This window comes from Arachis hypogaea, chromosome 2 (assembly GCF_003086295.3).
Source record: "Arachis hypogaea cultivar Tifrunner chromosome 2, arahy.Tifrunner.gnm2.J5K5, whole genome shotgun sequence".
NCBI lineage: Eukaryota > Viridiplantae > Streptophyta > Magnoliopsida > Fabales > Fabaceae > Arachis > Arachis hypogaea.
Genome location: NC_092037.1, coordinates 90,117,803 through 90,132,334, shown reverse-complemented (window position 1 = coordinate 90,132,334; position 14,532 = coordinate 90,117,803). Strand labels below are relative to the sequence as shown.

General features: G+C 24.5%; 1 protein-coding gene across 1 annotated transcript; it reads left to right on the top strand.

The window, feature by feature from the left end:
• Positions 1-3,483: 3,483 nt before the first annotated feature.
• Positions 3,484-8,675, top strand: LOC112750332 (jasmonate-induced oxygenase 2). The gene is made up of 3 exons (XM_025799017.3): positions 3,484-4,165; positions 7,443-7,776; positions 8,331-8,675. The coding sequence occupies exons 1-3, from the start codon at positions 3,636-3,638 to the stop codon at positions 8,577-8,579; spliced, it is 1,113 nt and encodes a 370-aa protein (XP_025654802.1). The 5' UTR covers positions 3,484-3,635; the 3' UTR covers positions 8,580-8,675.
• The last annotated feature ends 5,857 nt before the right edge of the window (positions 8,676-14,532 follow it).

Below are 14,532 nucleotides of genomic sequence, written 5' to 3'. Positions count from 1 at the left end.
ATAATGTGGCCAACCAAAATATTAAATAAGTTGATTTTTGTTCCAATCAAATTAATTAATTAATTAATATATTTAAATAAATCAAATAAAATAAATAAAAATATCTTAGAAATATACTACACCAGCTATATTATTAATTGAAAAACTTGATTAAATTAAATAATTGTTATAATAAATTAATTATAATTGTTTGACTCAATAAAATAAATGAAATAAATAATATCTTATAAATATATCATATAAAATTTATAATACTTTTAAAAATTATTAATAAAAATATATGAGACGAAAAAATAATGTAAATTAAAACAAAATCAATTCATTTATTATAGTCAAATCAAATAATTAATATAAGTGATTAATTATAGTTAATATGGTCAAATATATTATTAAAAAATTTAATATTTATCTCAATAAAATTAAATAAATGATTATTATGATACTCTTAAAAATTATTAATTAAAATACATAATACAAAAAAATTAATATAAATTAAAATAAAATCAAATCATTTATTTCAGTCTAATTAAATAATTAATATAATTAATTATAAGTAGTTAATGTAATCAAACAAATTATTAAATAAGTTGATATTTATTCTAATCAAATTAAAGAAATGATTAATTAATTAATTAATATATTTAAATAAATAAAATAAATAAAAATTCGTTAATATAATAAATACGCTTCATCTAATTAAATTGAGAGATATCTTTCTTAAGAGATTGTCCGAGAAAAGAAAGAGATTTTATTTCCGTATGTAAGCACGTTTGTTAAAGTTATTTTTGAGTGAAAGATATTTTTGCATATTTATTTATAGTTTTTTTTTCACAAATAATTAGAATAATTTTGAAAAAAAAATCAATTTTTTGAAAAATTGTTCTAGCTATTTTGTCTACTTCATCCCAAAAATTAATGTCATTCTTAGTGCTTTAAGAAAAATATAAAATATTGTAGTGTCTAAAATGATGGGTTAAGGGAAGTATTTTCCAAAATAATAACTTTATGTTTTGAACTTATATCACTTTTTCCTGGAAAAAAAGCTAACACCCCCTAATATTATTATGGATAATGCTAAGGAGACAAAAAACAGCCAGAATTTGCCTTATTTAGCATTCATTAATTGTCGCAACAATTAATGAATGCTAGTTAAAATAAGTTATGGTTGTTTTTGGCTAATTTTCTTTGGTTACCAAACATTTTCGTATTATTATATATTTCTAAATTTTTCATATCTTTCCTTAATTAACAATGTATGCTTTTCATAATTAACAAAATACTCATACATTAAGCTAGTATTTAATTATAGGAATCATTTTTAACTTTTAAGTGAATTTTGTGCGGTCTGAATATGATAATTAAAAAAATATATAAATTTCGTTATCTTAAATAATTATTTATATTTTATAAAAAATATTAAGTGACTAACATTTTTTATTTGATTTATGTTTATTTTTATACTTAAACTAATACTAATCAATTTTTTTAATTAAAAATGTTAACTCTAACATTCCCCCCCCCCCTTTTTTTTTTTGAGACTTTTCTCCTATTTTATTATGATAATATAGTATATATACTTGAGAGAAAAGGCATGTTGCCTTTCTTTGTCTAAGAATTATTAATTTCTAATTATATTTTTCAAATTTTCCAGATTCTAGTGGCACACTTGGAGAGTGGAAAAAGGATTCGTGTATGTGTGTGTTGTTGACTTCACATAAACACACACTCACAATTAGGACTTAGCCACATTAACAGCAAAAACAACGTGGTGCAATGCCTTAGTGGACCCCACTTTTAACTATTTTGTCTTATACGCCGCACCCATTAACACATACAACTTTTTCTTTTTTTCAAACGGCCTCCAATACTTCTTTAACGAAACGAACAAGCTACCATTCAACTATTTTAATACATACACATATAAGTTAAGTAAAAATTCGGGTGCAGTTGACTTTATGTGAAGTTGATACTTAAGAATTATTAGATAATTTAACTGATTTGACTAAATTTTTATTTAATAATTTTCAGATATTAATTTCACGTAAATTCAACTGCACCTGAATTTTCACCTACAAGTTAACCACTCAACTATCTTAGGTTGGTTTAACACATACACATAAATCTTATTAGCTTGCCTATGAATCTTGGATTTTTCAATTCAAATTAAACTAAATCCATTATTTGTATGAAGTCACAAATTTATTGGTTGTGTTTGTTTAATTAGTTTTTGTTTTGGGGGCGGGATCGGAGGAAGGGGACACAAACACAAACGTTACCAATTTGATTTTTCTTAGTTCACTTCTTCTTTTCCTCTTTTCCTTTTATAGATGATGTTACATGATATGCTTTTCGTATGTATATAGTATATACAATTATACATATATAAAGAAAAAAACTACAAACTAAAAATCAGTTACGAATAAATTATTGTATATAAAAAATTTATTATAATATTATAAATAAGTTTAATTATTTGTTTATTGGTAGTTGATTATTTGATTAAAAAATTATAAATTAATATATATAAATATACATAAATATATAGTTTAATTTTTAATATATATATAATATTTTTAAAAATAATTATATTACGTATACACAAAAAATTAATTATGGATCCTTCACTACATATAAAAATACGCATTTGGTATTTTAAAATATTTTTAATATATTACTGTAAATAAATTTGACAATTTTATTATTATATATTTTATTATTTTACTATAAGATAAATTTGATTATTCGGATTGTTTATTATTTAATTAAAAAAATATGTAATTAAGATATACATACATATATATATATATATAGTTAATTTTTAATGTATGTGCAAGTATTTATTTTTTTTTTCAAAGATAGGGTATAATATATTTTTTATAATTATAAAAAATATTATTTATACATTAAAATTAATTACTAAAATTAAATATTAATATATTTACGTATAAATATATGTGTGATTTAATTTATTTTTAATATATATTTATATTTTAATATATATTTTATACTAATAACTAATTTTGATGTTCACATAATATAGCTATATGATTATATACTATTAAATTCTAACTATAGCCGTAATAATTATTAGGTCATACAAAAAATTAAGAAGAAAAAAGAAAGGGCTATATATGCAAAATTATAATTAAGTTAGGTTGATTCAGTGTTTAATTTATTAATTTATTTAAATAAATATTAAAAATTTAAATTTTATCTTATATATATAAATATATAATAATTTATCGACTAACAATAAATTTGTAAATGAAGACGCATTAATTTTTAGCCTGCAAAATTAAAAGATACTATAGACAAAAATAAATAAATGCATAATTATGACAGATAGCAATAAATTTCATTAAATAGTATATAATACAATGAGGACAATATCATCAATTTTATCACGGCGCCGAAATTTGTGTTCTCTGATATTAGTGCCATCTAATCTATATATATACACCTCTTTACTTCCTCTCAATCTCACACAATAACAACATCAAAACCCACAAAACAAACAGTTGCTAGTGTTTCCAACTCCACTCCATAATTAAAATCCCTCCTTTTTTTCCCCTGCTCTTATAATTGTTTGTGCTTCTTCATTATCCTTCCCTCTATATAACTAAAGAGTAAAAAAAATGATGGCATGCCAAGAGTGGCCAGAACCAATAATAAGAGTCCAATCCTTAGCTGAAAGTGGCATAAATGCAATCCCTGAACGTTTCATCAAACCTCAATCCCAAAGGCCCAAAACACAATCCAATGTTGTCCCAACAAAACAAGGTTTTAATGATGTTGATGTTGAGAACATCAATATCCCGGTTATTGATTTTCAAGACCTGTATGGTGAAGACAAGAATCTAAAGGAACAAACACTTAAAAGGGTCTCTGAGGCTTGTAGGGAATGGGGTTTTTTCCAAGTGCTTAACCATGGTGTTAACCATGATTTGATGAAGAGTGCTAGAGAGGTTTGGCGTGAGTTCTTTCACCAACCAATTGAGGCTAAAGAAAAATATGCTAACTCACCACTTACCTATGAAGGCTATGGGAGTAGGTTGGGAATTAAAAAAGGTGCCATTTTGGATTGGAGTGACTACTTCTTTCTCCATTACATGCCTTCTTCTCTTAGGGACCAAGAAAAGTGGCCTTCTTTGCCAAACTCTTTAAGGTAATAATTAATTTATATCCTATGTTTCTAAAAGATTCTCTTCTGTCTCTGTCTATCCTTAGTATTCTTTTTGTTGAAATATCGACAAATTCTTATATATTCTGTCGATTTTTTTATTTATTGTCTATAATGTTTATTTGGTATCAGCTTTTTTGGTCAAACCTTTCTTTTTTCGTTGACGTCGTGCATGTCTAGAATTTTTTTTCATGGGTATTTTCTTTTTTATTATATTCAAAAAGGATTAAATTAATTAATTACTCTAGAAAATACTCAAGTTTAATTTATTCTCCTATGCTAACATTCTTTTATTAATTTGGTTCTTGTGTTTCTGATTTTTTTTTTAGACGTTATATATAGTGAAAAAAGAAAGTTATGTTATTTTTGTTTCATATTTCATTGATTTCTTTCTAAAAAATCTACAAGAAATGAAACCAGAGAGAACATCCACAGAAAACAGAACATGAACAGCTAGCTCACACATATATTATTGGAATTGACCCAATATTTATTTATTGTATCTGACATTGTTTGCAAATCAAGTTTAATTTGTGGGACAAATATGTTTTTCAAACATGTAACCGATCATGTTACATGCCTCAAGTTCTAACTACTTATCAGTGCAAAAAAAGGAAAAAAAAAACCTTAATTATCTTGAATATTAAACAATATAATGTTTAAGTTTGTGGTTGTTTAACTTTGTTCAAAGTTTATACACACTTGCTTCATCTTGTAAATATCTCGTTACTTCATCTTCCCTATTTTATATATTGTACAGTCAGATTAATTAGATGTGGCAACTAACATGCTAAGTTATTGAAAAAGAATTATTTTGTTAATTTATTCTGTTTTGCCTATACAAAAATAATATACATTTAGAAATATTTCCAGTGTTTTTGTTGCGGTGATTCATCTCAATTATATATTTTTTATGATTGAGATCTGATATATCCGTTATAGAGTTATATCTTTATAATTTGACGCTTAAAATTGTAAGATCAATCATCAGTAATATATTATAATTCAACTCTGAACGTTATAAGATCAGTCATCAATGTCAAAACGTTCTAATATGATTTATTTGTCATTAACACAATTCAAAAATGATAAACAATCCTAACCAGATCAATAATTAAAATTATTAAAACACTTAAAATACTGAAATATTTAAAATGTTTTTTATATATGTAGATAAGTGTATGTCAATGTTGCATTTTATTTAATAAAAAAGAACATATAATTAAATATTTTAATCTATACAAATATAGTTGCTCCATTATTACTCTTTGTTGGTAATGGGGTTTAATTTCACTAATAAGTAGATATAGTTTTGTCTATTAAATTTAATTAGGTTTAGCAGGGGATTGTAGGTATAAAGGTGACAAGTTTAAATTCTATTGGACGTGTCAAATATTCAAATAAGAGGGTTGGTTCACAAATCCGTGTTGCCCATGAAGTGGATCTTCAATTTTTATTGTTATTAATATTAAATATTATTATTTTTAATTCGGATTTGCTTATACAAAAAAGTGAAAGGGTAGGAGTACCATATCATCCTTGGGAACTTGCATCTCCCATTAGTAGAAAATTTTCACATGCTCAATAACCGCTATTTTTATATTCTAGATATGTGTGTGTCTCACTCATAAATGATGAGTCTGAAAATTCATGGACATATCTTTAACATAGATTTTATGAACTTTTTTTTTTATATATTGAATTATGGGTGATGAATTTTTTACAGATGTCAGTGACTTTTTATTTTTTTATGTATTATATATTGTTGTGAATTTTTACAAAATGTTAAATGATATTTTATTTTTTATAATTAAAATAATATATTTTTTTGCAAAATATTAATAATATTTTGTCTTTAATAATAAATTTTTTTTTTGCAAACATCATATTTTATACTATTATTATAATAATATAAAATACTAAAATAATCAAATATTTTCATATTTCATACTAAAATTATCTATATATAAAAATTTTAACCGATTTTATACATTTAGTGCAAAAATTAATAAAAAAAGGGAAAAAAAAAAGCACTGCCATTAATTAATCGAGTGGTGCTGAATGACCAGATGTTATTAAAATGTTAAAAGTAAACACAAAATCGCATCACGACACACGAGAAAAAGTGACGTTTATTATTATATTTTTAATAGGCACCTGTACACTTATTTTATTTATTTAGTGTGAATAAACAGGTATATGCCATATGTAAAACGTGTGTATAGAACTATAGATTTTTAAAGCCAAATGTCAACAACGGACTACAAAATGAAATATATTAAAACTAGAATAATTAATTAAAGAAGTATGCTTACAATAATACAACAAATTACCAGCCGTATAGGATGTGGACATTTATTTAATTTATTTTTCATATATTATTTTTTAAAAAAAATAATTAGTTGAGCTCCACCCACTTTTTTTTTCTTTCTAAATATTTTTCATTTATTTTGTGTCTCAACAAAAAAAGTAAGATAATAAATTGTTTTGGTTAATTGAGGTGAAATATGTATGTGTGTGTGTATTTGTGTATGTATGCAAGACATGTCGTTTCTTTGTTGGAGTTTTTATTTAGAGACATAGTACAACCTTATCACTATCTATGATGAATAAAGTTTTACAATCTCTATCCACATAAAGTATGTAAATGAATAACACATGCATGAGCTTGACTACTCATGGGAAAGAATTTGAATTTCAAGCAGCACATTGGATTTTGGATTGGAAATTTTAGATCCTTGATTGATAAAACCAAAACTGTGTTTTTATGGAAAAAGGTTTAATTGGGTGACTATTCGAACCATGATGTTTTATATAAACGAAAATGTTTGATAATAAAAATAAATAAATAAAAATAGTCGTAATTTATCTTATTTAACATTTATTAATTGTTACGACAATTAATGAATCTTAAATAAGACAAATTCTGGTTATTTTTTTTGTCTTTCTAACATTATTGTTATATAAAATATTTGCATAGGAGTAGTTATCTTTCAATTATTATTTCTCAAACTTTTCAAGGTGAAATTTTTTGTAAAGTGAAATAGTAAATCAAGAATATTCTTATTGTTATATAAATAGAGTGGACTAGAAATAACAACTTTTTTATTTTATTATTTATATGGCTCTCCTCAGGAGATTATTTAAAAAATAATAGCAATTAATTAATTTTTAGTATCTTTTTTTAAGGGTTTTAATTTATTAGTTATGTCACTCTTTTATTATTACTGCTTATTAATTTTTATTTATTTTTTGAAAAAAGGGATGTGATTAATGAATATGGTGATGAAGTGGTTAAGCTAGGAGGAAGGGTTCTTGAATTGTTATCAATAAACCTTGGTTTGAAGAAGGATTTCTTGATGAATTCATTTGGTGGAGAGAGTGAGATAGGTGCATGCTTAAGGGTTAATTTCTACCCAAAATGCCCTCAACCAGACCTCACTCTTGGGCTCTCATCTCACTCAGACCCTGGGGGTATGACCATACTTTTACCAGATGAAAATGTTTCTGGACTTCAAGTCCGCAGAGGAGAACATTGGATCACTGTCAAGCCTGTCCCAAATGCATTCATCATCAACATTGGTGACCAAATTCAGGTTATTTTCAAATCTAATACTAATAAACTCTGTAATAATTCAACTCATAAGAAGGGTAGAGTGGTAGACTAGAAAGGGCAAAGAGATAAATAAGTTATATAGATTTATTTTTATTTTTGTTTTAAATATTTTTATAATTATATTAAATGATAAAAGGCTTTAAAAGAGTTAAATTCGTCGGTAAATTACCAACAAATAAAAAAATCTTTCAGTAAAAAAAGATGGATGATATCAATCGATAAAATAAAAACTTATCGATAAAAAAAATAGAATCTGTCAGTAATATATTATTTTCAGATAATATTTACTGAAATATCTAATTCTATCATACAATGAAAAATTAACAAAAATATATAGAATATTTATATTATTTTTAGGATTTAACTAACTAGTATTGTAAAAGAACTTGCTAACAAATCTTAAAATTTTTTTTCTATATATATACCTTATATTATATAACCCTTTTAGGGGAAAAGCTAATTAAGGGCCCTTAAATGTGTTCAATTATATATACTTATTATTGTTAATGTAGAATTTGCTTATCTTAATTTCAGGTGCTAAGCAATGCAATCTACAAGAGTATAGAACATAGAGTAATTGTGAACTCAAATAAGGATAGAGTTTCATTGGCCTTCTTTTACAATCCAAGAAGTGATTTACTAATTCAACCTGCTAAGGAGCTTGTGAGTGAGGATAGGCCACCACTCTATCCACCAATGACATTTGATGAATATAGACTTTACATTAGGACCAAAGGACCATGTGGAAAATCTCAAGTTGAATCTTTGACTTCTCAAAAGTGATTTTCCAATTATGCCCTAATTTATTACCATCTTGCTTGTGGAATTAGAATATGTGTACAATTATTGGGTTATTAATTCAAGATAGCTCTTCTGTTTTTTCCCCGGAGCAATATTATTATCTTTTTTTTTTTTTTTAAGGAAACGGAAGAAAAAAAATTATTAAACTTGGATTGTTAATTAAATTCAAGCTATTAAAGTTATTAATTTTTTTTAAAAGAAAAAAAATGTTTGAATCACGTTTTAGTCCTTTTTATATGTTTCTTTCTTTAATATCTCAAATTTAATGATTGCATGAGTCAATTATTCAGGAAAGAATAAAAAAAGAGGAATAATGGTTGTGACGACTAAAATTCTTGCCTGTGATGCCTAAGAAATAATGGATAAGAATTAAAGTATTAAACCATGTGCCATGAAGCATTATTATATTGTGACCATTTAATTTGAATCCCATAATAACAAATGAACTAAGTTGCGTTCAACTATTTGCAACCAACATTTTAGTTGTTTGATCCCTATCTTCTCTGTTTGTGGAACCTATTGAGTGTACTATTACTATTCAAAATATAATAATATCACTTCTTTAATAATATGTCTTTCTTCCTTTCTTCAATACTTTTTAAACATGAAAGTAAAATTTGGCACAAATGGTCGATATCGAAAAGAATTTGATAGTTAAAGTAAAAAATTATATATGCATAAAGTATATTATTTTATATTTAGTGTTTAAGTTTATCTGGGGTTTAAGATTATTTTGAGATTTAAATTTATCTGAGATCTAAAATTACTTGAAATTTAAATTTATTTAAAGTCCAAGATTATTCGAAGAGTAAATTACTTGAAGTCTAAGTTATATCAATTAAAGTCTAATTTTAAAGTCTAATTTTAAATATTTTAGTATTCTCTCCTTTTTAAAATAAGTGTTTCTTTTCCTTCTCGAATTTATTAAACTATTAATAATAAACACACAATTCATTCTATATCTATTTATAAAAAAACGATGTAATTCTTAACAAAAAAGAAAAAAAAGATAACTAATCCTAATTTATGTAGGTTTTAAATTAAATCTCTTCTTTTCATCTCTATTCTCATAAATCATAATCGTAATTTTTACATTTATTTTATCACCGTACTTTATTATCATTATTATCTTTTCTTGCACACTATTAACATTGCCAACACCAACAATATTACCTTAATTTAAACTAAACACAAAGACTAAGATAGATGTTCACTAAAAAATTATGTATTAAGTCAATGTATTTATATACCAAATACATTAAATAGAGTTGAAAATGATAACTACAAATTGGTAGTGCTTGACCCCTCTATTAATGGAGTTAAATTTTGCATGTCCCTCTTATGATAAAAGTACCGAAAAGAGACAGTGAATTAAACAGTAGAAAGCAGAGAAAGTGGTCCTCTGTTACCCACTATCTTCGGGGTAACAAAAACGTGGATTAAGACCTCCTTTGATATTTATATTATTATATATCCACCTATTCAACCCACCATAGACCATAGTATTCACAAAACGCACGTTTTTAATACACACTATATAGACTACTTTTTAATGTGTAGGTTCATTAGGAGATTTCACTTATTTAATTTCAGCCACGTCACTATTTGATAATAATAATAATAATAATAATAATAATAATAATAATAATAATAATAATAAGGGCAAATAATTTATTTAAGTTAAGGAGATGAAAAAATTACGTGAATCAACCAAATTAAAAATTGATTTATGAATCAATTAGTCTATATTTTTATATAGTTTGAATCACCCTAATTCAAATTTTATTTTCACGTAATTCGAATAAGCATGATTCGAATTATCTACACATGCACACACCTACTAACTCGAATAAACCTGATTCGAATTACACTTACACTAATTCGAATCAGGATGATTTGAATTACTCACACACATGCACATAGTAATTCGAATTGGGCATATTCGAATTACTCAATTTAAAAAAATATTAAAAAATTTAAAAATAGGGAAAAAGACAGATAGGTTCCTGACTTTTCAAACTTTTGACAAATACATCCCTAACAAAATTTAAATACAAAAAAGTCCCTGACTTTAACAAACGGAGGACAATTTAGTCCTTCCGTCTATTTGCCTCTCATACACCTAACGGAACTAGCTGACGTGGCTGAAACGGTGTACAGGTGTCCGTTACGGTGCCACGTTGGAAGGAGAAAAAAGTTCGAAGGACAAATAAGTCCTTGGCGTCATTTTACAAATAAAGTTCGAAGGACAAATAGGTCCTTGAGAATTTTTTTTTTCATTATACTTCTATTATGCTTCTATTATGAGAATTTAGTTTATAAAATTAGGCTAATTTTTTTTTGTATGGAAAAAATATTGGTGTTTTTGTTGAAAATGGGAGAATGTGGTGTAATTATAGATGGGTGGATTTTTTTGTGGGAAGTCAACAGGTGGGGGGCGTGGTGCAACAGGTGGGGGCGTGGTGAACACGTGGCATCATTCTGACCAACACGTAGGGGGCGTGTTGAACACGTGGTAGCATCTTAGCCAACACGTGGGGGCGTGTTGAATAATTTCCACAATACTGTAATACACTTCAAATGCCAATATTCAACCAAAACACCAATTTTCTTTCCATATTAAAAATAATTTCTGATAAAATTATGCTTGTATTTTGAAATCTAGTTAACTTGTTTTATTCTACAATTTAAATTATTTGTATTAAAATTGTAGAAATTGGGCTTGTTATGTTTCTACTCTTTTTCTTAAATTGCATTAGTTTAGTTTTAGTGCATTTGTGTATTATATTAGAATTTGTTAAATTGCATTAGTTCAGTTTTCATCATACCAGTGGCATTAGTTAGCATCAGTTCATTTATGCATCAAGTTAGCATTAGTTCATTTGTGCATCATTCATGTATTAAGTTAGCATTAGTGCATTTGTGTATTATATTAGAACTAGTATTTTTATGCATAATAACATTACAAGAATATATTTTTTTTAATTATAGTTCACTTTGTTCTAACAGTATAAATTATGCATGACACAAAAGATTTATAAAATCAAACTACTTTTACAAAAAAGTCGTAAGTTGACAAAAGTTTCTGACTAAGAAGACCAAGATATCTGCAGATAAAAAATTAAATAATAAAATTTTTAGTTATTATTTTTATACGAAAAAGTCTAATTTTTTATTAGTAATTAATTTTAACATTCGTTATCGAAAATTTAAAATAATTTAATGTGTATAATTTTACATTTAAAATATTTTAATTGTAAAAATATATCGAATGACATATTTTGATTTGTCAAATTACTAATATAAAATATAATTATATATAGAGTAAAAATAGTAGAGAGAAATATAAAAATGGAGAGAGGTAGATGAGAGAATTTAGGAAATGAGTTTATTAATTTTGAAAAAAAAATTCTCAAGGACCTATTTGTCCTTCGAACTTTATTTGTAAAATGACGTCAAGGACTTATTTGTCCTTCGAACTTTTTTTTCCTTCCAACGTGGCACCGTAACGGACACCTGGACATCGTTTCAGCCACGTCAACCAGTTCCGTTAGGTGTATGAGAGGCAAATAGACGGAAGGACTAAATTGTCCTCCGTTTGTTAAAGTCAGAGACTTTTTTGTATTTAAATTTTGTCAAGGATGTATTTGTCAAAAGTTTGAAAAGTCAGGGACCTATTTGTCTTTTTTCCTTAAAAATATATATTTCTCGAGTAATAATTTAAAAAAAATTATTAAAAAATTAATAATTTAAAAATTAAAAAATATATATTTTATTTCATACATTAAAAAAAACTAACAAAATATTTAATTACGAGATTTCTTTAAAATATTAATGAGCTATCAATTCGAATTTCATACAATACTATTTTGTCCATTTTTAATAACTCACGAATATTTTTTAATAAATTTTTTTAATAAAATTTTTTAAATTATACTATAAAAAAATTTTATTGTATGCAAAATAATTTTTAAAAAATGGCTTAAAAATATTAGGAGTACTATAAAAATTTGTAATGTTCTGATAATTTAGATAAGTACATGCATGTACTCAAATTTTAAATAAAATACTCTACATAGTCAATAATAATTTAGAAATTAAAAAATATTTTATTCCATATAAAATAATTAAAAATATATTTTATTCCATATAAAATAATTTTAAAAAATGGCTTAAAAGATGTTATGAGTACTATAAAAATTTGTAATATTCTAGTGATTTAGGTAAATACATGATAAAAATATATTTTCTTTAAATTTTAAATTATTATTGACTATGTAGAGTATTTCTTTAATGTTCTAAGTTATTAGGACATTACAAATTTTTATAGTACTCCTAACATCTTTTAAGCTATTTTTGAAAATTATTTTGTCTAGAATAAAATATTTTTTTTGTAGTATAATTTAAATAAATTTATTAAAAAATATTCATGAGCTATCAAGAATGAGCAGAAGACTATTGTATAGAATTCAAATTATTCACCGTATAATTCGAATCATGTAATATCTCACCATATAATTTAAATAAATTTATTAAAAGAATTTATTAAAAAATATTCATGAGGTATTAAAAATGGGCAAAAGAGTATTGTATGGAATTCGAATTGATATCTCATTAATATTTTAAAGAAATCTCATAATTAAATTTTTTGTTAATTTTTTTAATGTATGAAATAAAATATATTTTTTAATTTTTAAATTATTAATTTTTTAATAAATCTTTTTAATAAATTTTTTTAAATTATTATTCGAGAAATATATGTTTTTAAATTTTTTTAATATTTTTTTAATTGAGTAATTTAAATCTGTCCAATTCGAATTACTATGTGCACGTGTGTGTGAGTAATTCGAATCAGGTTGATTCGAATTAGTGGATGTGTGCGTGTGTAGGTAATTCGAATCATACGTAGAAATGAAATTCGAATTACGGTGATTCGAACTATATAAAAATGTAGACTGATTGATTCATGAATTAATTTTTGATTTGGTTGATTCATGTAATTTTTTCATCTTCTTGACTTAAATAAGTGATTTTCCCTAATAATAATAATAATAATAATAATAATAATAAAAATAAATGCAAGAACAGGATCAATCAGTTGTCATTCACATAATGCATTTACGCGCTTGATTAAAGTGAAAATGATGTTTCATTATTAAATTGAAAGAAAAATCATTTCAGAAAAATATGTCACATGCACCCTAAACTTAGTCTCATAAAAGGGTGCTTTGTTGGATTTTCTTAAATATCTATTATTATTATTATTATTATTATTATTATTATTATTATTATTATGGCGGATGCTTCGTTCTTTGGTTTTTTTTTAAAGTATAAGTTGGCAATTTATTATCAATACTATTTTGTAGCATTATTACATACAGCATAAACTTTATTTGTAATTTACGGTACTTTATCGAACCTTTTTTCGAACTTGAGTATTGTTGTAATAATGAGGTATAAGATTTTAGAAAAATCATCATCATAAAAGTAACGATAGAAAAACCCGAAGGCTTGGTTTGTTTACATTTTTTTTCTATTTTTCTTTATCCCTTATATTTAAATCCTCAAAAATAAAAAATATATAATATAAATAAAATATTTATTATATATTATTAATTTTATAATTAAAATATATCACATAATATTTTTTTATTGGAATTAAATTAATTTTTTTCAAAATAACAAAATCTCTCCTTCTTTCGCTACAAAAAATTCACCAGATACATTAAATTTACAGGCAAATTTATCAAAAAAATTTGTCGGTCATATTTATCATCAAATTTAATATCAGAATAAATTTGATGATATAAATTTTATCGGTAATTGTTTATTAGTGAATTTTTTGTCAGATACTAATTACTGTCAAAAATTTTTACAGTAATTTTTACTATTAGATTTATCCATCGATAAATCCAACAATATATATGTATTATTA